This window comes from Thamnophis elegans, chromosome 10 (assembly GCF_009769535.1).
Source record: "Thamnophis elegans isolate rThaEle1 chromosome 10, rThaEle1.pri, whole genome shotgun sequence".
Classification (NCBI taxonomy): domain Eukaryota; kingdom Metazoa; phylum Chordata; class Lepidosauria; order Squamata; family Colubridae; genus Thamnophis; species Thamnophis elegans.
The window spans coordinates 39,391,928-39,416,710 of record NC_045550.1 but is presented as its reverse complement, the minus strand read 5'-3'; the positions used below and the strand labels follow the sequence as shown (position 1 = coordinate 39,416,710).

Sequence of the window (24,783 nt, the reverse complement as noted above, 5' to 3'; positions counted from 1 at the left end):
TGGATTAGCTGCTGCCAGAGTCCCCAATGGATGACTCTGCTTGAGTGTTTAAAAAAGCTCTAAGTCTCAAAAATACAAGTAATCCTTTACTTATAACCACAACTAAGACCAGAATTGTGGTCATAAGTTGTTGCGATCGTAAGTCAAATGACTACGTGACCGAAATCAATTTTACACCAGCTTTTACCATAGTCATGAGTGAATCGGGTGATTGTAATGTAATCATGTAGTCATTAAGCAACTCACAGGGTCGTAAGTCTGAATTCAGCTTATCCAAAGGGGGGTGGTGGTGTTACCAGAAAATGGCAAAAATACATAGAATGTGATTATACGACTATGGGACACTGCAATCACATTTAAGTGCACGTCTGTTGCCATGTGCCCCAAATGGTAGGGCAGTCAGAACTTCGAGAACAGGCCATCACTAACTGTCATAATTTTGAATGGTAATTAATCGACCAGTCATAAGTCAAGAACTACCTGTAAATTTTTCCAACAATCTTCTGAGCCACTTAGTGAATCCAAAGACCATTTTAGAAATACAGTGATGGAAATTGTAGCTTTGTTGGGAAGCACAGGCAAGTAACCAGGAAAAAATAATACAGTAAACTGAAGTGGATGGGATTCTAAGGCACAATGTGTTTCTATAAATTCCTGGCTTGTTTTTACTAAAAAGTTGCATTTCTTAGGAATTTCTGCATACACAATTGGTGGGGACTCTAAGTAGGTTAACTTCTTGATCTAGTAAAATTCTTGGGCAGTGTGTTGGATAAAATTCTCTTACTTGCATGATCCAAGACAAATATTTCCTACAAAAACAGTACAAATTAGAAAGGAGGCACTAGTATAGAGGAAGAACTAGAATTATTTATAATTATTTTATTTTACATCTTTGTTGTTTATATAGTATTTGGCTCCCAATGAGATCATTAGCACTCATTTGCCATGTCAACGATCATGTTTGGATGCATGTATGATACTTGATTTATTTCCTCAAACAGGCAGAATTTTATATTTTATGTACAATAAGTTTAGCGGTTAAGGCATCAGCTAGAAACTAGGGGACCAGGAAGCCATGAAAGTCCCCTGGCTGACCTTGGGCAAGTCATGCTCTTCAGCCCAACTTATCTCGCAGGATTGTTTGTTTTGGGAACAGTAGGAGAAGGAAGGTGTGTTGGACACGTTTGCCACCTTGAATTAGTAAAAATAATAAAGACAGAATACAAATAAATATAAATAAATAAAATAAACTACACCTGTTTGTTTCTTTCAGGGTACCCAGGGACCACCAGGTCCTCCTGGACACCCAGGATGTGATGGCCAAAAAGGATCAAAAGGTAAGGATGCAATAATAATGCCAATAACTAATGACCTAAAATCACTTGTCCTTCGAAACTGCATATAGGTAAAGGGTCCTCTGGCACATATGTGCTAGTTTTTCCCAACTCTAGGAGGCGGTGCTCAACTCTGTTTCAAAGCCAGCGCTGTCCAAAGACGTCTTCATGGTCATGAAAAAACACCGAAGGAGCACATAATGCTGTTATTTTCCCACCAAAGTGGTTCCTAGTTTTCTACTTGCATTTTTACTTGCTTTTGAATTGCTAGGTTGGCAGAAGCTGGGACAAGTAACAGGAGCTCACTCCGTAACGCAGCACTAGGGATTCAAACCGCCAAACTGCCGACCTTTCTGATCGACAAACTCAGCATCTTAGCCACTGAGCTACTGGATCCCCTTTGAATCTGCATACATACATACATACATACATACATACATACACAAACACACACACACACATGCATTATGAGCAGAATAACTTTTGAAAAATAATTTTCAGAAGAAATGCCAATAATGCTAATTTGAATTAAACTTATTTAGTATATAAATTAACATATTAATAAAAATTAATTAATGATTTTTTTGGGATGGAAACAAAGATATGTTGTACAGATGTATTTAAAAGCCAACCACATTGGAAGCAATGGCATTTCATTCGTAACAAACCAATAAGATTACATAGTAAAAAACACAATTTGATTGATAGCCCAATCTCATACCTCATACCTCTCTAAAAAGAAATGGTAATGGGTAAATAATATCGCATTCAATTTATTCAAAATAATAATAATAATAATAAAATCACCATCAGTCAAATGCAAAAAGCCGCACTGCTTGGATCTGCACGCATATTACGAAAATACGTTACGACGTCCTAGGCCCCTGGGTGGGGCCCGACTAGTAACCAATGCCAAATCCGGCGAAACAACTGGCCGCTGTGATACAATTGTATAATAATAATAATAATAATAATAATAATAATAATCATCATCATCTGATGTCAAATGCAGACTATGCAGAGAAGTTGATGAAACTGTTGATCACATACTCAGCTACTGTAAAAAAAATCGTGCAGACAGATTATAAATTGCGGCACAATTCAGTAGCACAAATGATCCACTGGAATTTGTGCAAAAATTATAATATTAAAACAACAACAAACTGGTGGGAACATAAGCCTGAAAAAATCACTGAAAATCAGATTGTCAATGATCTTGTGGGATTTTCGTATACAAACGGACAAAATACTGGCGCATAATACACCAGACATCACACTGGTTGAGAAAAATAAGGTTACAACCATAGACATCGCAATACCGGGTGATAGCAGGGTCGATGAAAAGGAACATGAAAAAATCGCGAAATACCAGGACTTAAAAATCAAAATTCAACGATTATGCCACAAACCAGCAGTGGTAATTCCAGTGGTAATCAGCACACTGGGTGCTATTCCAAAAGCACTGGAATCACATTTAAAACAGTTAAAATTGACAAATTCACCATCAGTCAAATGCAAAAAGCCGCACTGCTTGGATCCGCACGGATATTACGAAAATACATTACGACGTCCTAGGCCCCTGGGTGGGGCCCGACTAGTAATCAATGCCAAATCCGGCGAAACAACTGGCCACTGTGATACAATTATATAACAACAACAACAACAACAACAACAACAACAACAACAACAACAACAAAGCATTTCAGAAAGATTAAGTGAGTTTGCTTTGTAAAGATTCTTACTAGATCCAGTTTTGTGGAAGCCGGGGGAAATAGAAGCATTTGTCAAAAGCAAAATTAGCTAAACTGAAAAGCGGATCCAATTCACACTGCTTTAAGAAGTGATGGAAAATGGTTCAAATTTCTTCTCACATCACTAATGCTATAGAAAGTTTTTTTTAAAAAAATAATGTTCATTTTGTTTTAGTTACAGAGAGTGTCAGATTTTTTTGCGGGGGGGGGGGGGGAATCATTTTGTTAAATTATGTAAAATGACTTCAAGCTTTTGGTAATGCTGTTAGACAAATGAAAAGTTCTGAATAGCCCAAAGGGTGGATATTAGCATGAGAAATGCAAACAAAAGTGGTCCATTTTCTTAGTTGATAGGTGAGGATAGATTTCAAAAGTAACATCAATTCCCACTGTTTACAGGTAGCAGAGGTGACCCAGCTACTCATTATGGTGAACCTGGCAAGAAAGGCCCTATAGGAGTCCAAGGATTACCAGGTGATATTATTTTCAATTATTTTTAGACAATCTCACCACAGTTGGTATATACAATATTAATTTCTTTTCTAGTTTAGCATCCATAAAGCAATAAAAATAATTCACCTGGAGTATCTTTTTTCATCTTTGTATGAATTTGCACTCAACTTTCTACTTTTTACTTTTTCACAAGGAGCCATGCACAATAAGAAATCCCCTCTTCCCTTTCACACTTCAAACATTAAAGGGTATTATCTTAACTATAGACTATAAATAGTGTGGTTATTATAATGTTTTCATTGTAATTCAGAATTACTCCTTGCATTTTGTATAGGTGGTGAACTGATGATGAACAATAGGCTCATGGTTAGCTTTGGATGCTAGTTGCAATATCCATCTGTCTAGAAAGAGAAGTCAATAAGCACATTCTACTGAAAAATGTTTACACTAAAGTTTGATTGTTTTGTGACTGTTTAAGGACTTCCTGGATTACCTGGAGACCAGGGTATATTAGGTGTTCAAGGAGAACCAGGAGAACAGGGTTCCAAAGGGTTGTCTGGAAACCCAGGGATACCTGGATTCCCAGGTGAGAAAGATCTAAAGAAAAATGGAATTAATATTGAATCTAATATTGTGAAGTATGATGATGGACAGGTCAGTGAAAGTGATCACATGAATAATGAAATAAGACGAAGACAAAAATACTAATAGAAATGTAATTTACACACACATTCACAATGTTACCTTACAGACATGTGAAAAACATACCCCTTTTCTTCACCTTAGACTAGGAAAAATCAGCTTTGTTTTGTGTAAATCCACACAATTGAATTCATTTTTTAATTGCTATTCATGGTTGCAGGGGATAGTTAATGGCATGTCAAAATGTCCCCTCCTTTCCCCCCTTTTGATATTGGGGTGATTTGGGCACATTTAAACTGATAAATAGTTTTTTAAATGTGAATGTCCTTAAATGCAAAATGGGTATTGTGGGTTAGAGTGTATGAGGTGTCCCAGAAGACCTGTGCCAGAAGAACAGGAAACTGATAGTCCAACCTGCTTCAGTTTTTGGCCTGCCACTGCAGGTACTTGAATTTCCTTTAGAATGGCCGGCTTAATGCCAGTTTAGTCTGAATGTATTCCTAGATTTATATAACTCTAGAGATTCTAATCACCATGTTACTAAATTATGGACAATTCTAACAACATGAGAGAGAATAATATATTGTGTTTAAATATGGAAAATGTCTATTTAATTTTAGGTGTGCAGGGAGCTGCAGGATTTCCAGGACATCCAGGTGAACAAGGTGAACCTGGTTTTTTGGGAACTCAAGGTTTCCCAGGATCACCTGGTAACCCAGGTAGAAAAGGTAAATATTGTGGAGAAATATGATTATTGCAGATGTCAGTGCACAGCATGGTATTAAAATGCATACATGATGGTTGTTATAAGTGTACTGCATTAACTGGTGTTTTGAAAACGCATCTATAGCCTACCTATTCTATACTACTAGGTTTGTATCTTTAGTGGAAGAAGTTGTAAAAAAATTAATTGCCTGTGGAACAAAAGTCGGAAGAGCAAAAAAGAAGAAATGCTGCCTAGGGAATTAGCAGATAAAAGAGGGCATAGCCCACAGCTGCATAATAAGTGGACAAAGGGGCTCAATGGGTTCTTGCTAGTTTTTCAGGCTGGAAAGGAGATGACAGAAGAGCCATACTGTCAGAACTGCAAGATTTTGTTAATGTACAATGCAGAGGTGGGGTTCAATTTTTTTTGATACCGGTTCTGTGGGCGAGACATGGCTTGGTGGGTGTGGCATGGTTTGGAGGGCGTGGCGGCGGAAGGATACTGTAAAATTTCCATTCCCACCCAGCTCCAGCGGAAGGATACTGTAAAATCTCCATTCCCTCCCCACTCCAGGGAAAGGTTACTGCAAAATCCCCATTCCCTCCCGATCAGCTGGGATTCATAGATGGGGACGGGATTTACTGGTTCTCCAAACTATTCAAAATTTCCACTAACAGTTCTCCAGAACTGGTCAGAACCTGCTGAATGCCACTTCTGGTACAATGAAATAGAACTGTAGGTGTTCGGGTACATTAAGATCCCTCATCACGCACTGGGTACCAAATAACTAGTAATTAATAACAGTACCGTAATGATAGTAATTAGAGCTTGCAAGTGATGAGGTAAACCTGATAACAACTTTGATGAAATCACTGACATCACAATTTTGTTTCCAAAGTAAAATTAAAATAAAGAGATGCAAGTGGTATTATATTAAAATCTGTGCAAAATAATCAAACTGGATCACTGATAATTTTCTTCATCTTCCTCATTTGGCCAAGTTAGAAAAAAAACATATGGTCTTGAGTTAATTTCAAACATCTGCTTCTTTGTTTATTACATATAATGAAATCCAATGATTTACAATACAAGATATAAAATGCACAGTTTTAAGATCATAAAACAGTAACTATAATAAAACACACACACAAGTAATATAAAATAAAACAATAAACATTTCTAACTAATCAGAGGAATACTAACTTTGCGTAGAAGAGTTCTGTTTGAACAGCTCTGCAGAACAATACCAGAGTGGTGCAAATTGGATTTGGGATGGATAAAGCAGTTTCATAGGGTGGAGATTGAAACCTATCTCCAGATCTCTACTTCCCTCAATTTCTGTATGTAGGAACCTGACACATCTCCAGGTAGGAAGAACATACAGAATGAGTCATTTATGCCCACACAAATATTTGCATTCTAGTTGCCTTCTCATTAGCTTTTCAGACAACCAAGGTAAAGATTGGGATCTGCAAATATGGATAAGATTTTAGATAGATTATCCAAATACGTCAGTAGGAAAATCTCCAAAATCTTAGGAATCTCTTTAGATTCATGAGGATTTGGTATCTTAGTGGTTCTTAAATTTTTGTTGAAGTTATTTTTTGCCAGCAGCCCTAACCTGACCATGTCATAAATCATAGAAATACAAAATCATAGAATGTAAAAGAGGTCTTGTACTTTATGGCTAGCGCAGGAATCAACAATTACAGCATACTGCATCAGATGCATGAAAGATAAATACATATTTAAGAATCATTATCTTTTAAAGAAAGCTATTTAGCTAGCAATTCTAATTTAGAGAAGTTCCACACCTCTGAATAATGTCTTAAAATAAACAATTATTTCTTTCTTGTACTTCTTTCTCAATCAAACTTAAATTAAAGGAATTTAGCATCTTTACTTCAGAATGGTATATTTATGAAGTCCAATTAGAAGTCATGCAAGGATGATTGAAGGGGCTTGAATTCTTTTGAGTTCCTAAAGATCCATTTCGCAGAATGAAGTGGAGTGGAAAATTATCTTTACTGTTACCTCTGTCCGGAAGATCCCCACGAATGCTATAAAATTATGGAACATTTTATTACAAAAATTATAATTTATAATTTATAAGTTATCAATAAGAATACTGAGAGAACATTTTACACTATATCATTACTGCCAATCTTCCATTCCATTTAATCACCTTCAGAAAGTCTTTGGCATGTATTAAATATTTTCTGTGAAAAACTAGGGAATAGATTGGTAAGAGACCAAAAAATGTAAAATTATGGTTTTATAATTAGTTTTATCTTCCTGGAAGTAACAAAAAGTTTACATCTGCTAAAATTTTGATAGAAAAAAATTGATCATTTGATGACTTGTTGCATTTTTCTACTTGTTGCATGTTTATAAAATGATCACTTTTTCCCCTGGATTCATTCCATCCTATTTTCCGCAAAATATTAAAGGCTTATCTGGATCACCTGGAGTAAATGGTGTAAATGGACAAAAAGGTCAAAAGGGTTTGCCAGGACCTCCAGGTAAAGAATGAAAATTATTATACTTTTTAAAAAAATTAAAGGCAATATTAAGAAACAATTGTTTACACTTAATAAATGTATAATGCTTGGCTCTTGATGATATTAATTATTCTAATGCAAACTAGAAAAAATATGCCATAGATAATATTATTATATTGGAAGATCTAATGAAGAAAATAATTATACTGCAAGAAATTAGTTAACTGTATTTTGAATGAAATATTCATGATGTAACAAAAAAAGGTAATTATCAGAGAAAACTCTATATGAGTCTTTGTGCATGTGATTAGTATTACAGAATTATCCATGGTAGTTTCTACTAGCAGTCTCTCATCCATGTTGCTTTACAAATTTCATTGACCTTAGTTGTGTCTGGAAGAACTGAAGGACTTAATATCCCAAATAGGAAAGCTGAAAAAACACATATTGACCAAATATAGCTTCAGTTGGATACAATATCAAAGAAATAAATATTTTGTGCCATTAAATCCAACACTCATTCCCTTTCACTCATTGTTCTCTTATAAAGGTTTAAGTGAAATGGGACCTCCAGGGTGCATAGGAGAACAAGGGCCAAAAGGTAACAGAGGAGAACCTGGGCTACCAGGAAGAACTCAAGTAGGTCCTCAAGGAGAGAAAGGTCTAAGAGGTCCTCCTGGTAAGTAAGAGATATCTTAATTTTTTAAAAAATACATCATTTGTTTTGGTTATTCAAGATGTGGGGGAAATGCCCACGTAAATCATAAACCAGAATGATTGGAGATAGATGAAACTAAGTATTTTTATTGGTAAGCACAACTACATCACTGGGCTCCTCACCAAAGGAACACAGAAGAGCCCTGAACATAGCAAGGTTAAAGGTTATACCAGGGGTCTCCAACCTTGGCAACTTTAAGACTTGTGGACTCCACAAGTCTTAAAGTTGCCAAGGTTGGAGACCTCTGGATTATACTGTATAGTTTTGGCTTGTTGCATAAGAATGAAAAAATGAAATTATGTAACTCATATTATGACCTCTAAATCAGAATGTGTTAGATAAAACATTTGGGGATGATCTTATATTGACACCCTACATTGTTCTACACTATAAAATTCTATCTTGCCAGAATCCAATCATTTAGTTTGATAAACAATGGCTTTATTGTCCTTATATATTGCATCATGTCATACCAGTCTTTGCCTCACAGTTAGAAGTGGCAAGAGTCTCATTCCATGTGTCTCTATTCCAGAGTCAGAGATTCTTAGTAAATGAAAATAAAATCAGATGTATAACACCTCCATAGTCAGTTGATAAATAATGTTTTGACTCTTTCAAAAGCTGTAATATGTAATGACTATGTAATAATTTATTGAATTGTCATACTGTCACTTTTTGCATAGTGATTAAAACAAATATGTGCAATATGAACCTTTTCTTAAGTAAATATGACAGGAGAAATGAAATGTACATGGGCAATATTAATATTTTACCTTTATTCTTTTTTTCCCTTGCAGGTAAGCCAGGTGTTTCTGGTCCTGCTGGCCTTATGGGTCAGCCTCCTGAAAATAGAACTTGTGGCTTTCCTGGAGACCAAGGTTCGACTGGCTCAGATGGCATTAGAGGTACTTCTAAAGCAGTATTTGAAGAACAGAATTGCAAAAGTAGATTGACCCAATTAAAATACAATACAATACAATAGCAGAGTTGGAAGGGACCTTGGAGATCTTCTAGTCCAACCCCCTGCCTAGGCAGGAAATCCTATACCGTTTCAGACAAATGGCTATCCAACATCTTCTTAAAGACTTTCAGTGTTGGGGCATTCACAACTTCTAGAGGAAAGCTATTCCACTGATTAATTGTTCTAACTGTCAGGAAATTTCTCCTCAGTTCTAAGTTGCTTCTTGTTTCCACCCATTGCTTCTTGTTCTACACTCAGGTGCCTTGGAGAATAGTTTCACTCCCTCTTCTTTGTGGCAACCCCTGAGATATTGGAACACTGCTATCATGTCTCCCCTAGTCCTTTTCATTTAACTAGAGATACTCAGTTCCTGCAACCATTGTTTATATGTTTTAGTCTCCAGTCCCCTAATCATTTCACGTCTTCCAGAAATGCTCTTAGGGAACATTTTTAAAAATCCATACTAGAAGTAAAGAGGGTGCACTCCTTCAAGGCTCTAATCAAAAAGTGGTATTTTACTAGTTTTTTATTGTGCTGCAACTGAAAAGCTTTGGGGCAATGGTGGCCTTTAAACACTGTTTCAGATGAATTGCCTGTTTACTTGCTTGCTTGCTTGCATTTGGTTACAACAGTGAAACTGATTATCCAGCAAGATTTAACTTGGGCCCAAGAACTTTAAAGAAATGTTTAATTGTCTGAACAGAATAGGGTACTCTATAGGCAGAGAAGTCTTGCAAAACCTTTTACAGCAATCCTTTTTATGCAATTCCACTTTTTTATCCGGTTGGTGAACCCTTGTGGCAAGATGGGTGACAAACAAATTTGATAAATAAATAAATTGTGAATCGAACATTCTGTTGTGATATTGAAAATTTTTATAAATCAAAGGTATATTTGTGATATTGAAAATTTTGATATTCGTTACCATTTTAATTTTTATTTCAGGCCCTCCCGGCGATCCAGGGCCTCCAGGAAAAACTATACTTATTAAAGGAGATCCAGGGGACTCTGGCCCTTTGGGCCCACCTGGTATTCCTGGTCCATGCGGTAAACAGGGAACTAAGGGTATTCCAGGAAACCAAGGGAGAAAAGGCTCAAAGGGTATGTATGGAAGTACTAGTTTAGCACAGATTTAAATTTTGGATTAGAAATTTCTAGTAGTAGAGATGTGGCATTGATCTGGTTTTTTTCTCATTGTTAAGGTCCAATGGGGAAGCCTGGTCTGCAAGGACCATCTGGTGTCCCTGGGGAGCCTGGAGCTCAAGGTCTTCAGGGACCAATTGGTCCTGTGGGCCACAAAGGTAAGTCTTAACATTTCGAGCGTTTTTTCTAATCTTGACTTTTCTGAATTCACAACTCAAATTATACGATTGCCAAATTACAACAAATTAAAGTAATTTTAAATCCAGTGATATGGATAAAAATTCAGAATCAATTTAGATAGCGTACTTATATATATTTTCTCCTAATGTTGCAATGAAAGATGAAACCAGATGTGTTAGCCCGATTGTGCCTTTAGGTTGAGTCATTTCAAGCAGCTGACTGAAAGGGAAGCACGTTGTTATTTATTTTATTATAATTTCATTTTTATTGCCAGAGGAGAGAGAGTGTTGCTGAAGTTTTATTCTCAGGAGTGCACACATTAACTAACTTTAGATATTAAATCACTTTGAGTTGACAGGAAGGAAATCATGTTTGCTGCTTTTTCTAAGGCAGCAAAATCTTGAGCTCACACTTCAAGTCATAGCAATTGTTGTTGTATTTCTCAATCTTATCAATTTTAAGATGGTGTGAACTTCATCTCCCAGAATGTCCCAGCCAGTGATTCTCGGAATTGAAGTCCACACATCCTAAATCAATTAAGATGATTAAAGCCCTAGAGACAAAAACATATGAAGAACAGTTGCAGGTATTAGGTGTGGCCAGTCTAGAGAAAAGAAGGACTAGAGATGACATGATAACAGATTCCAATATTCGAGGGCTGCCAGAAAGAAGAGGAGCTCAACTTATTTTCCAAAGCACCAGAAGGAAAGATAAGAAACTGGATGGAAACTAATCAAGCAACCTGGAATTAAGGCGAAACTTCCTAAGTGAGAACAATTAACCAGGGGAACAGTTTGCCTTCAGAAGTTATAGGTACTTCATTCCTGGAGGCATCTGTTTGAAATTGTATAGGCCTCTGGGGTTGCAACCCTGGGCCGCAGCCCAATATCAGGCCATGGGCTGTTTGAAACTGGGCTGTGGGAGAAATGGGCAAGAGTGCACAGAGGAAGTTCCATTTGCGTGATCAGAGGGCATTTGTGCTTGTGCGCAAAGCTCCATTTGCACAAAGGGAACTGCACAGGTGCAGCTTTGCATGAGAGCACAAGGGCCTTGAGTTGGAAAGGTTGGGGACCACAGGGGGTTGGATTAGAAGACCTCCAAGGTTCCTTCCAATTCTACTCTGATTGGTTGATTGAACTTGATAAGGTTAAGGGACATTGTTCTATATTAATCTATCTCCTTGATTTTCTTCCTACATGTGAAATGGTTGTCATGATCTGATCCTTGGCCTTTATTCTACTAGGTTATAGAGGTAAGCTAAAGAAGGATGAGTATATTTTAGAAAGCATTTCCTTGACTGGTTCTTGATTTCCCATTTACCCTCAAATCTCATTCTGTTCTGTTAAAACATTCTAATAACATTCCTCTTGACCATAGAAATATACTCTTCAAAAACCTTTCAATCCTTTGCTGTTTTACTGATGTGGGGGACAGGGCCAAGTACTGGCAAAGGCAATTAGAAGTTATATACATATAATATAAATTTTTATCTCAGTGCTGCACAGAAATGAATAAATAACAGGACTGCTTTGTAAATAATTAGGGAAACCTGCTCTGGAGTCCACAGGGGCAAAATGATTGTACCTATCTCTTTAAAGACATTGTGCCTTTTCCTGGTATTACATGATGATTGGAAATCACAAGAGGAAAGGAGAGGCTATTGAGAAAATTTGTGTGACAATGCTGTTTATTTATTTATCAACTTTGTAAGACCACTTTTGGCTTAATACAGTAAAAATCAGAAAAGAGTGATGAACATCCAGGAAGAGCAAAATAATTACACCTCTTTTGCCTAAACCACATCCTCAAAGAAGCTGTCATCCATCCTAGCCCAAGACCTGGGGGGAGAGCTAGACTTTAAGGGTTCATTTAACATATCTTGGAGAGGGCAATATTCTTCCAGAAGGCAGGCAATGTTTAATGAGCACAGTTTAATCAATGGATTTGAAGTATGCCAACTCTGCCAGCTTAAACAGGATGGGCAAACAGTACAGACGGCACGAAGCTGATAAGTCATATGCCATGGAGGCCTTTATATATGTGATCATCTTGAATTATACCTATAGCCCAATTTGCAATTCCTAAATCAAAGGGGTTACATGGATATACTGTACTATGGCATGCCTATAACTTATTATTGCAGCTTCTGGGTGTTCTTTAAAGGAACTCCCATGTGGAACACACTGCAATAGTCCATATGTGAGGTGACCCAAGCTTGACTTGATGTTCAGAGGGAATCCTGATCCAGGAATTTGTATATGATGAATTTGTGCAAAGGCCTCTCTTGCCACAATTACCACCTGCTCATTGAACAAGAGTAGTGAGTCCAGAAAGACTTCTCTCTAAAGAACCCCTATCCAAATATTTGTTCAGGTTTAATAATTCCATTAATTTATCTGCAGATGTAGACTACCAATGTACAATCTGTTGAACCTTGTTCAATAATATCAGTTCACATTAAATTCAGTTGCTGAAACAAATTCATGTTGATTACACAATGTATTTCTCATGATCATTTCTTTGAGTTGTTTTTATTCCCTTTTCACTGAATCATTTTTAGATCACTTTTATGGGCAGCACATAAATCTAGTAAAAATAAAAAAAAAATATAAAACAATAAAAGATCATTGGTCAAACATTGAGAAGAATTTCTTTTTACTGATATCTAATGTACTCTTAATAAAGTATTTACTGCTACCTATTTCAGGTGATCCAGGAAAACCTGGAAGGGTTGATTTCTCATCATGTCCTAAGATTCCAGGGCCTCCTGGTGTATTAGGCCCCCGAGGACCACCAGGCTTTGTAGGATTAAGAGGGCCAATTGGCTTTCCTGGACCCCCAGGTAAAAGATTGTATGACTTTCAGAAACTATGTAATAAAGAAGAGGGAGAGTCTAAAAAATCTTTACTATGTATTTTCCCAAGTTAGGATTGGGCAACTTCTGGAATGCTCATGTGTGACCTCAAGAACCTTACTGTTCTAGGTAGAAAGGCCAACAATGGAAGGTCAAAAGTTTTTTCAGATCCAGTTTTGGGAATAGAGTGATCTCAGGGAATAAAATAAGTGTATGAAATTCCCAATAATTACTTTAAAATGCAAAGTACCCATATTTTTCAGAGTATAAGATGCACCAGAGCATAAGACGCATCAAGATTTTGAAGAGGCAAATTAAAAAAAAGTAGGTAGGTAGATAGAGGGGGAGAGAAAGAGAGAGAAATACATACATACATACATACATACATACATACATACATACATACATATATATGTTTTCTGAGGTTTTCGCGGGTGTTAGTATGTAGGTCTCTAGTTGTTCGGGTTTTCTCCCACGTAGAATTGGAGATGTCTTGGCGACGTTTCGACGAAGTCACATTCGTCATCTTCAGGCTGCTGCTGACTACTTCAGGTTTGGTGTTTCCAGGAGTAGAAACACCAAACACTACTCCTGGAAACACCAAACCTGAAGTAGTCAGCAGCAGCCTGAAGATGACGAATGTGACTTCGTCGAAACGTCGCCAAGACATCTCCAATTCTACGCGGGAGAAAACCCGAACATATACATATATATATACATATACATATATATATATATATATATATATATATATATATATATATATATATATATATATATATATATATAGTGTCAGTAGGTAGGTAGGGAGAGGGATAGAGAGAGGAATAGAAAGAGATAGAGAGAAAGATAGTAGATAGGTAGGGAGAGAGAGAGAGTAGGTAGGTTGGTAGATAAAGGGATGAGAGAGAGAAATAGTGAGAGAGAGAGAAATACAGTAGATAGGTAGGGAGAGAGAGAGTAGTTAGGTAAATTGGTAGGTAGGTAGATAAAGGGAGAGAGAGAGAGGGAGGGAGGGAGGGAGGGAGAAAGAGAAATACAGTAGGTAGGTAGATAGAGAGAGTATGTGTAGTAGGGAGGAAGGGAGGTAGAGGGATAGAGAGAGAGAAATAGAGAGAGAGGTAAATTCAGTAGATAGGTAGGTGTTTCTGCTGGCACAGCAGTTGATCAATGTAATTCTCATCAATCAGTTAAAGAGCTTTCCAAAAGGGAAAAAAAGTTTTTGCACTCTGCAAGCCTCCCCAAAATGGCCCATTTTTCACAAAAACAGGCTGTTTTTTTTTAAAGGCAGAGTGCTCGGGGGGCGGGGGCTGGGGGGGGAGGAAATGAGCAAAAAAGGGCCCATTTTTCGTGAAAACAGGCCTGTTTTTTGTCAAAAAATTGCATGCATAGCCTTATAGAGGTTTATAAAATGCTGCTGGGGCTTGGGGGGGCAAAAAACAGTCCATTTTTTGCTCATTTCTGCCCTCCCCAGCCCCCAGGAGCTCTCTGAAAGCCTCCATAAGGGTATGCACGGCAATTTTGGTGGAGGGGCGGGGCTTCAGGAGGCAAAAAATGCTGTATTCTGTGTATAAGACACACCCAGATTTTCAGCTTCTTTTTTTGAAGAAAAAAGGTGCGCCTTATACTCTGAAAAATACGGTAGTTAATTTTCTGTTTTGGAAATGGATTTAAGGAATAAAATGGGTGTCTTAAGTTCTAAAATTTCCTCAACTCCTAACATAGAAAGGCTGAATTTTTCAGGCCCAAACATTTGCAATATCCTGTAATTGAATATGTTGTGTATAGCTCCCTGTCAGGGCATATGAAAGTATATATGTGAGAGCCAATTCGGGCTAGTGATTAAGGCATCTGGCTAGAAAGACTGTAAGTTCAAGTCCCATCTTAGCCATGAAAGCCAACTTTCATGGATTTTGGACCAGTCACTCTCTCTCAGCTCAACCCACCTGACAGGGCTGTTGTATGGAAAATAGGAGGTAGAAGGTACATTTGGATATGTTTTCCACCTTGAATTATTTGTAAAGATAATAAAGGCTGGATAGAAATACATAAATCAAATGTTTATCTAAGACTGGCCCTCCCTATGTTTGTGCACCTTCATTTTCCCTCCAAGTTTATGTCACATGTTTTTACAGTGTCTTATTCCACTTAACATCAAAGCACTGTTTTTCAAACTTGGCAACTTTAAGATATGTGGAGTTTCCCATGCTCACTGGGGAATTCTGGAAGTTGAACTCCATACATTTTAAAGTTGCCGAATTTGAAAAATACTGATGCAGAGTGTTATATTTCCACAGTATAATGACAAATGTAAGTTTAGTCATCAGAAATCTTGCAGTATCAACACAACAGGAGTCTGGTATTTGTTTTAGAGACAGAAAAGGGGATGGTAGTGTGGAATTATATCTATTCTGAAATAAATGTGATGTATTTTAGGAAATAAAGGAGAAGAAGGCTCATTAGGTGAGCAAGGACTAGAAGGCGCGCTTGGACCAGCAGGACCTGATGGTGATGAAGGTGACATGGGAGAAGAAGGAAACACAGGGCCACAAGGTTCTACTCAATTCTATTTGCTCTTCTTTTAGAAGTATATTTATTTCGCAAGTAGATAATGTTTAGATAATAAATATTGGCGATTGTGATTTTTTTTTTACTTGGAAATATTGAATATTGCATCCTGATGTTTCTGTCCCATAGGAGAAGAATCTGAGTTCTCTACATTTTTGAGGTCAAATCTCTGAATAAGTTTGAGAAACATGCCATCCTATTGCCCGTTAGATAGATAGATAGATGGATGGATGGATGGATGGATGGATGGATGGATGGATGGATGGACGGACGGATGATAGATAGATAGATTTCAATTCTAGAAATAAAGACCTCACCCACTCTGAAACCAATACTAGAAAAGTATTTTTTTTAAAAATAGGGCCAACTTTTAAGTAGGTTCTTACTTGTCTTCCTTTTCTCCATTCCTTAAGGTCCTCCAGGCCAAACTGGGATTCCAGGGCAACCAGGATCAGCATCCAAATGGAGTAGCGGGTTCCTGCTTGTTTTACATAGTCAGTCAGAAACAGAACCATTTTGCCCTGAGGGAATGACAAGATTGTGGACTGGATACAGTCTGCTGTATTTTGAAGGGCAGGAGAAAGCCCATAATCAAGACCTTGGTGAGCATTATAATATCTTTACTTTAAAAAGTTGTAATATTTTGCCCTTTTATTGCAAATTGTAGTTCTGGGGAGCTTCCAACATATGATCCCTTTCTGAAGTCTCAGTTATTAGGTGTAATAGATCAGCTTACAAGGAATGACAAGTTGACTGTCCATTGTTAAACTTATTTAGAAACTAATGTTATCAGACTTTTTCTTATAAGCGATAGCTACCTGAATCTGAATCTATGTTGTCTACTATCTGCTATTGTAGGACAGGGACTATTTTCTATTTTGTGAGGAACCATTTTGTTTCATGTAATAGCTATTCTCTATTCCCCTACTTCAACTTTCACATCAGGTTGCCTCTGCTGAAGGTGGAATGCCCAAAGGGTTGCATCTTTGCTTTTATTTGCAATAATTTTATATGCCTGATCACACCCTCATTCATTACTAGAGATTTAGGCATGATTTTGGGGAGCAGCAGGGGTGTGTTGCTGCCGTTTTTACTACCGGTTCATAACCCATGTGTGCACTGTTCAGTGTAAATTGTTCTTTGCGCATGTACAGAACAATTTACAGTGAATAGTGCGTCACGAAAAAACAAAACGGTGGCGGCGAGGGAACCGGTTTGGGAGGGAACCGGTTTGAGAGCATGACAGGCTTGGGGCGCTGCCGGTTCCGCAACCCAGGCCTGAATTCCACTACCAATTTGGCTGAACCGGCAGCAACCCACTTCTGGAGAGTATGTTATAATCCTGATGTTACTACAAACATTTTAAAATGAGCTAAAATGGGCATTTTAATTTATATAAAATATGGAATAATCTGTTTTACTATGGGCAAGTGCCACTATTTCCATTTTTAAAAAAAATAAGGATAAATAAGAAAATGTACTGTACATAATCAAAATTACAGGATTTGTTATAGTAGCATCCTTGTTGTTTTCTCAAAATACTGGAGGTGCAATTTATATCCCATTAGTTGCATTTTATAAATCAGCAATCAAAACCTATACGGTGGTTTGTTGAGCAAAACCTGGTTTGCTCTGTGCCATATGTTGGTTCCATTTATCTCAGAAATGTTTACACTATTGAGACTGTTTCATCAGGGATTCAGGCAAGACTCTTCTACTCTTATCTAATGTTTGAAACTGACATTTATTTTCTCCAAATGGACTACTGTATATACTCGAGTATAAGCCTAGTTTTTCAGCCCACTTTTTGGGCTGAAAAAAGCCGCCTCGGCTTATACTTGAGTCAGTGAAAAATTTGCCCGAAATGGAGGAGAAAAAGGGGCGGGGCCATGCCGCTGGGTGACACTCGTGAATGGCCCAGTGCCCCTGTGAGTTTCCCCTCCCTCTGTGTCAGTTTGCCGCGCAGCGCACACCGCACCATCCCCCCTCCTCACGTTCTAATGTAATGCAGGGCTGTCTTACGATTCCCCTTCCTCCCCCTCCTGCCGCTCTGCAACGATGTCCCACCTCCTCCTTGTTATGGCAAGCAGCCACATAGCGATGTCCCACCTCCTCTGGTACAGTGATCCAATGATAGGAATCACTGTGCCGTGTGTCATAGGAGGCGGGACATCGCTCCCGCGGCTGCACGGGACATCATCATCACAGCGGGACATCAGCATCATGAGGTGAGTGAAGTATTTCATTGAATACACCGCTAGTTTACTGTTTTTCTTTGAAATAAATATTCAAAAACATTATTGGTATCTATTTTTATTTTTGAAATTTACCGGTAGCTGCTGCATTTCCCACCCTAGGCTTATACTCGAGTCAATAACTTTTCCAGTTTTTTGTGGTAAAATTAGGTGCCTCGGCTTATATTCGGGTCGGCCTATACTCGAGTATATACGGTATATCATTAGGAAAATATTCAATCTTTATTCTAAAATTTCCATCATAATTAAATTATTTACATAGCACTTAGACACTACAGTAAGCATAAATAAGTAAAATAAATAAAATAAATAATTAAAATAAATAATAAAATAAATAAAATTAATAATTAAAATAATTAAAGTAAATAAAATAAAAATAAATAAAATAAATAAAATAAATAAAATAAATAAAATAAATAAAATAAATAAAATAAATAAAATAAATAAAATAAAATAAATAAATAAAATAAATAAAATAAATAAAATAAAATAAATAAATAAAATAAATAAAATAAATAAAATAAAATAAATAAATAAAATAAATAAAATAAATAAAATAAATAAAATAAATAAAATAAATAAAATAAATAAAATAAATAAAATAAATAAAATAAATAAAATAAATAAAATAAATAAAATAAATAAATAAAATAAATAATGCCTGGTTTGTGTAGCTGTTTATTCTGGAACATATTAGCTTTTGTTTAGAAATTCTGTAAATGCATCAAATATCGTTATCATTTACTGGTTTTGTAGAACTAAAGTGAGATAAAGAATAAATCTAGCAATTATTAATATTGCTAATATTTGGATCGGTAATTAAATCTCAATTGTTTTTTAGGTCTGGCTGGATCCTGTCTTCCGGTGTTTAGCACGATGCCTTTTGCCTACTGCAATGTCAATCAAGTCTGCTATTATGCAAGTCGAAATGATAAATCTTACTGGCTTTCAAGTGCAGCTCCTTTGCCCATGATGCCCATCTCAGATGAAGAAATAGAGCACTACATTAGTAGATGTGTAGTATGTGAAGCTCCTGCCCAAGCCGTTGCAGTTCATAGTCAAGATCAATCCATTCCTTCTTGTCCACCAAACTGGAGAAGTCTTTGGATAGGTTACTCATTCTTAATGGTAAGGATGAATACCAGCATGATCTAACTAGCACTAGCACTTAAGACTTATATATCAATTCATAGTGCTTTACAGCCCTCTCTAAGCAGTTTAGAGTCAGCATATTGTCCTCATTTTGCCAACATCGGAAGGATGGAAGGCTGAGCCAACCTTGAGCTAGTCAGGATCGAATTCCTAGTAGTTGGCAGAGTTAGCCTGCAATATTGCATTCTAACCACTGCGCCACCAGGTAGGCACTAATATGGAATATTGTTATTAAAAAATCCAGTATGAATTCTTATAATACTGACCTGATAACTTCAGTTTTCATTTGTTCATTAACAGATATTTCTTGCTTTCAGAATACTCTTAAAATCATCACAGAATCTTACTTTATAGTTGGGTTCTATCTGATAAATATATGACTATTTGAAGTAAATCATAAACCAGTCTAAGCCAGAGATGGTTTTCAAAAGGCAACTGGACTTTCTTGGGGAGGGGGGTGTTTCTTGAAAGTGTTTTGCTCCTCATCCAACAAAATGTTTCAGTTCAGAAGTGAAGAAGCTTCTTGGATGAGAAGTGAAATATTTTCAAAGGAAAAAGCTAAAGAAGTCCACTTGCCTTTTGAAAAGCACCTCTCGGACAACCATGACCTAGATGATTGAGAATTTCCATGCATGCCAAGCAACCTTTTATCCTACCTTAATTCAAAAAATGAGAATTGTAATAATTTACCTCTACATTTCCCCTATAAAATATTGCTGCAATAGAAGTGTAATAAACTTGATTCTTATGTTTTAAATGTAAATTTAAAGCAGACAATTTTTTTCAATGAAAAATCCCCAATATATTATTTAATTATACATTAATATGCTACTGCTCCCCCCCACTAGATTTATCTTAGATTTGGATTTCATTGTTTGGGAGGAGGGATAGTATTTTTATAGGTAGTGGCTGCTTAATGAATAGAATTGGGAGTGGTAAGCAAACATCAGGTGACTATGACAGACATTTCTTCACTTCTGCCATGATCATTAAGTGAATCACCTGCAGTTAAGTGAAACATCATATGACTGCAACTTGTGATTTTACTGCTGGGTTCTTCATTGATTCTGCCTGTCGGAATCCGGCTATGAAACGTGCAAAGGGCAATCATGACTACATGATGCTGCAATTATTGTGCCTGCTGGTTGCGATGTGCATAAATCTTGATCATGTGACCACAAGTACCCTGCAATAGTTGTAAACGCAAGGAGAGGATACAATGTTATCTTTTCAATGCCGTCATTACTTTAAAAAGTCACTAAAGTTGTTAAGTGAGGACTATCTATATTTTATAGGAATGTAAACATTCCAATACCACTTATTAGTAAGTTTTCAAGTCTACCGTAACCAGTTGTAGATCAATTATAATGACATCAATGTACTGAAATATCTAAGATACGTACAAAACATGTAGCAGCAGCAATGATGATTAGAAACCAATAGGTTTTCTGTATAAACAACTATTTGGGGATTTTCCACTCTGTCCACTCACAACAATACATTGTTTTATTGTGAGCTGCTTGATATTGTAAATAATGTTGAACCCCCTGCATTTAGTTAGAAGTGCATGCTAATCAGAAGTACTACTGCTACATTTCCACTGGCTCCAGTCAAATTAGGAGTCCATTCAGGATCAGTACTAAGAATAAATGGGAAAGATAAAAAATGCCCAATACGTATTAAGCATCAGTGCTTTGACCCTGAATTAAACTTAATAACAGTAGCTTCAGAGTGCAATGTGATTAGAAATCCAGAAAAAGCAGTTATTCCCAAGTATGTATGATTGGATGACATAGGTCTGTGATGACGAACCTATGGCACGCATGCCACAAGTGGTACGCAGGGCCATTTATAAGGGCATGCCCTGTCAGCTCGTGTGCATGCATGCGCTGGCCAGCTGATTTTCGCCCTTGATTTTTGGCTGTTTTTTGCCCTCCAGAGGTTTCCCTGAAGCCTCTGGAGAGCGAAAAACCGCCCAAGGTGCAAACCGGAAATTTGGGAACAAACTTCTGGTTGCGCATTAGGCGGTTTTTCGCCTTCCTCAGACTCCTAGAAAGCCTCTGCAGCCTGGAGAGGATGAAAAATGGACCTACCGGGGCCACCAAAAGTTGGAAAGCGGGCTGTTTCCAGCCTCCAGGGGGCGGGGGAGGCCGTTTTCACCCTCCCCAAACTCTCAAGAAAGCCATGCGCATATGCACAGGGCAGCAGGAGGGGTTATTGTCACATGGACATGCGCAGGGGATATGGGAGGCATTAAATTAAGGGGGTAGGTATGTCACGATAGTGTGTTTTTGGCACCCGAGGTGAAAAAGGTTTGCCATCACTGGCATAGGTGATATCTTTCTTTTTTCTTTTTTCAGCATACAGGATCTGGTGACCAAGGAGGTGGACAGTCTCTCACGTCACCTGGAAGCTGCCTGGAGGACTTCCGATCAGCACCCTTTATTGAATGCCAGGGTCGACAAGGAACATGTCACTTTTTTATTAATGAATACAGTTTCTGGCTAACTACAGTGAACAATGAGACACAGTTTTTATCATCCCCTGTCCCAGGAACTATCAAAGATCAACAAGAACAACGCCGAAATATCGGCAGATGTCAGGTTTGCATGAAATATGGCTAGTGGATATTGAACACCTTTTGAACAGAAATAAAGCTATTTTTTCTCATCTTGGTGCTCTGTTTCAGTATTACATTTACAAACTGACTTAAGAATTATGAGTTGTAAAAGAACATATTTAAATGGCGCCTAGGAAGAACTGCATAAATCAACTGCGGTAGGTGAGAGATAAATATCAACTTTTTAGGAGTTTTTTTGCTTTTACTCATTCATAATTTTAATTAGGTTTGGGGATCCAAGTGATACCATCAACTGACTTATAACCATTTTCTTTCCTACTTTAGTTAGGTTTGTTTTTTCACAGACAGAAAGACTGAAAACCTTGTACTAGAAATTGCACTTCACCTAAAATATTTTTTTTCTACAGCAGTGAGAAAGCAGAGGAAAAAAGTATGTATTTTGTCTTTTCAGTATCTGATTCATCTATCTATCTATCTATCTATCTATCTATCTATCTATCTATCTATCTATCTATCATCTATCTATCTATCTATCTATCTATCTATCATCTATCTATCATCTATCTATCTATATCTATCTATATATTTAAAGTCACAACCCCTGGTATGCCCAAATATGGGAGGAAGTTCACTGCTTCCATTCTCTGTCCATCAGCTCGTCACAAGAGACCATCCAGACAGAAACCCAATATTTTTTACTGTTGCCTTTGTTACATTTGTATTGTATTTGTGCTGATAAGTAAATAAAGGGAGACTAGTATAGATCTATTTCAAGCTATTTAGCTCTCATCATTCGAATCCCAGTAAGGGTATGGCTAGCTGATGAGAGCTAAATAGCTTGAAATAGATCTATACTAGTCTCCCTTTATTTATTCATCAGCACAAATACAACATACATACATACATACATACATACATACATACATACTACATACATACATACATACATACATACATGGTCTATTTTGAATCTGCATATACCAGTGATACAAGTCTACCTTGTTTAAGGACACATTTATCAAATTTTGTACTTTAAAGGAACACTGGAAATGTACTACTGCAATACAGGTAATTTTTTAGTCACCACCATTTGTTTAGCGACCATTCAAATTTACAACGGCATAAAAAAGTTACTTATGACTGGTTTTCACACTTATGACCATTGCAGAATCAATGGTCATATGATCAAAATATGGGCACTTGATAACTGGAATCTATTTATAGTCATCTGTTAATTTTTAAGCTTCCCAGCTGACTTCCAACAAGAGTCATTGGGAGGATTCAGATTTGTTTCACAACTACATGATTCATTTAACAGCTGCACTGATTCACTTAACAACTGTGGCAAAAAAAGATCATGAAATGGGTGCAACTTAGCAATGGAAATTTTGAGCTCAAAGATTGTTGTAAATCAAGGACTATATATAGTCAGTATTCATTATCTTAGAAATTATTAGTGTCTGGCTTGGACAAAACCAAACAAATTTGTCTGAGCAAAATGTGGCAATAAGTTTGTTCAGACACAATAATTTGTTATTCTCACCCTTCTGATTTCTTTTTTTTTTTTAACAATGGAGGTATACGTTGCTTTGTGAGTAGCTTTAAAACAGAAGTTAAAAGCTTACATTTTGATGACAAAGTATCATATGATTAATTCAGGTGTAATTTTCAATAGTTGCTTTTGAATTAATTCCACAAAGTATTTTAGTTTTAAGTATCTTAAGTAAAACTAGCAGTCAATTTAAGGCTCTTCAAACTATTATACAGTAGATAGCAATAGCAATATCATCTCAGTATCAGGACTACTGATAAAAGCTGGACCTTTCCTGAAAAGTAACATTTTCATTTTGGAGGCCATGAAATTACATGCCCAAAAATGTAAGCTCTCCTGGTCAAATTGTATGTTTCAATAGAACTGAACAGAAGCTCTTCACTTTACAACACAAAACATAATATTAATTCCTTCTGCAGACTTTGTCAACATACTATTCAAGGCATGTGTGGAGGTTAGGACATCTTTCCAGTTCATAATTTATGGCATCTATTCAGTGGAAACACCAGCTTCCAATGTTTCTGGTAACTAATTTAGAATCTTCCTGTTCCTTTTCTGGATCCCCCCCCCCCTTCCTATATAACTCTTCTACCTCAGAGCTCCAACCAATAAGGGTTCAGGAAAAAGTAAGTGATATATTTCTTTTAAAAAACACAAATCCTATAGATTTCCAATTAATCTAGAAAGGAAAAGCAGGAACACTAAGTAAACAATTTGCTAAAATATGTAACACGGTGCCCAAAGCTATTGTGCAAGTGGGTGTATATATAAATAAATAAATACTGCGGCATCTCACATTTTTGTATATATGAAGAATGGTACAGAAGGCTAAATGTCACATAAAGACATAAAATGTACCCTGTCCTTTCATTCAGAAAGCAGAAACATTTAAATACTCAATTCTTTGCTTTTTAGCTACATTGAAAAATTTCTGACTTCTGATAGTATCTGTTTAAAAGAAGTATACATGTAATACAGAATGGACTTAATCATATTAGTCTCAATTGATAATATATCCACTTTATTAAATGCATTATCACCAATTAACAGTAAGCTATTCAACTCATAGAACTTTCATATAACATTTTGTCGGAGGGTAGGGAGGAATAAATTCCTGAACTTTATTTTGCAAAACAGTAGCAATACAAAGGCATGAAATAAACTTGTATCTCACAACAAATGTAAAAAAAAATCCTGCATATTGTTTTCATGCAAAATGGAGTCACCCTGGATGTTTGTGCAGTTTTGACAATTTATTCTAGCCTTATACACCAATATCATGAGAAATGTACTGTTCCCATGGTAACTTCAACAATCAGTGCATAGGCAGTTACTGAAGTACTATCTTCTACTTTAAATACAAAGTATTTCATGGCTGTTTTTCAATTTAATTTCAAACTGAAAATCTAGCAATACTCAATATACTTCCTAT

The 24,783-nt window shown here is 36.7% G+C and overlaps 1 protein-coding gene across 2 annotated transcripts in view; it reads left to right on the top strand.

The window, feature by feature from the left end:
- The window catches only part of COL4A4 (collagen type IV alpha 4 chain), a 78,354-nt gene extending 56,466 nt beyond the window's left edge, over positions 1-21,888 (top strand). For both annotated transcript variants that reach the window (XM_032225331.1, XM_032225332.1), the window contains exons 34-48: positions 1,274-1,337; positions 3,485-3,559; positions 4,017-4,124; positions 4,801-4,908; positions 7,337-7,408; positions 7,938-8,066; positions 8,903-9,010; positions 10,012-10,167; positions 10,269-10,367; positions 11,633-11,641; positions 13,097-13,231; positions 15,680-15,796; positions 16,225-16,413; positions 18,908-19,194; positions 21,579-21,888. In XM_032225331.1, the coding sequence (XP_032081222.1) occupies positions 1,274-1,337; positions 3,485-3,559; positions 4,017-4,124; positions 4,801-4,908; positions 7,337-7,408; positions 7,938-8,066; positions 8,903-9,010; positions 10,012-10,167; positions 10,269-10,367; positions 11,633-11,641; positions 13,097-13,231; positions 15,680-15,796; positions 16,225-16,413; positions 18,908-19,194; positions 21,579-21,842 (1,920 nt within the window). In that variant the 3' untranslated portion in view covers positions 21,843-21,888. The remainder of the gene's footprint in view (positions 1-1,273; positions 1,338-3,484; positions 3,560-4,016; positions 4,125-4,800; positions 4,909-7,336; positions 7,409-7,937; positions 8,067-8,902; positions 9,011-10,011; positions 10,168-10,268; positions 10,368-11,632; positions 11,642-13,096; positions 13,232-15,679; positions 15,797-16,224; positions 16,414-18,907; positions 19,195-21,578) is intronic.
- Positions 21,889-24,783: the final 2,895 nt, after the last annotated feature.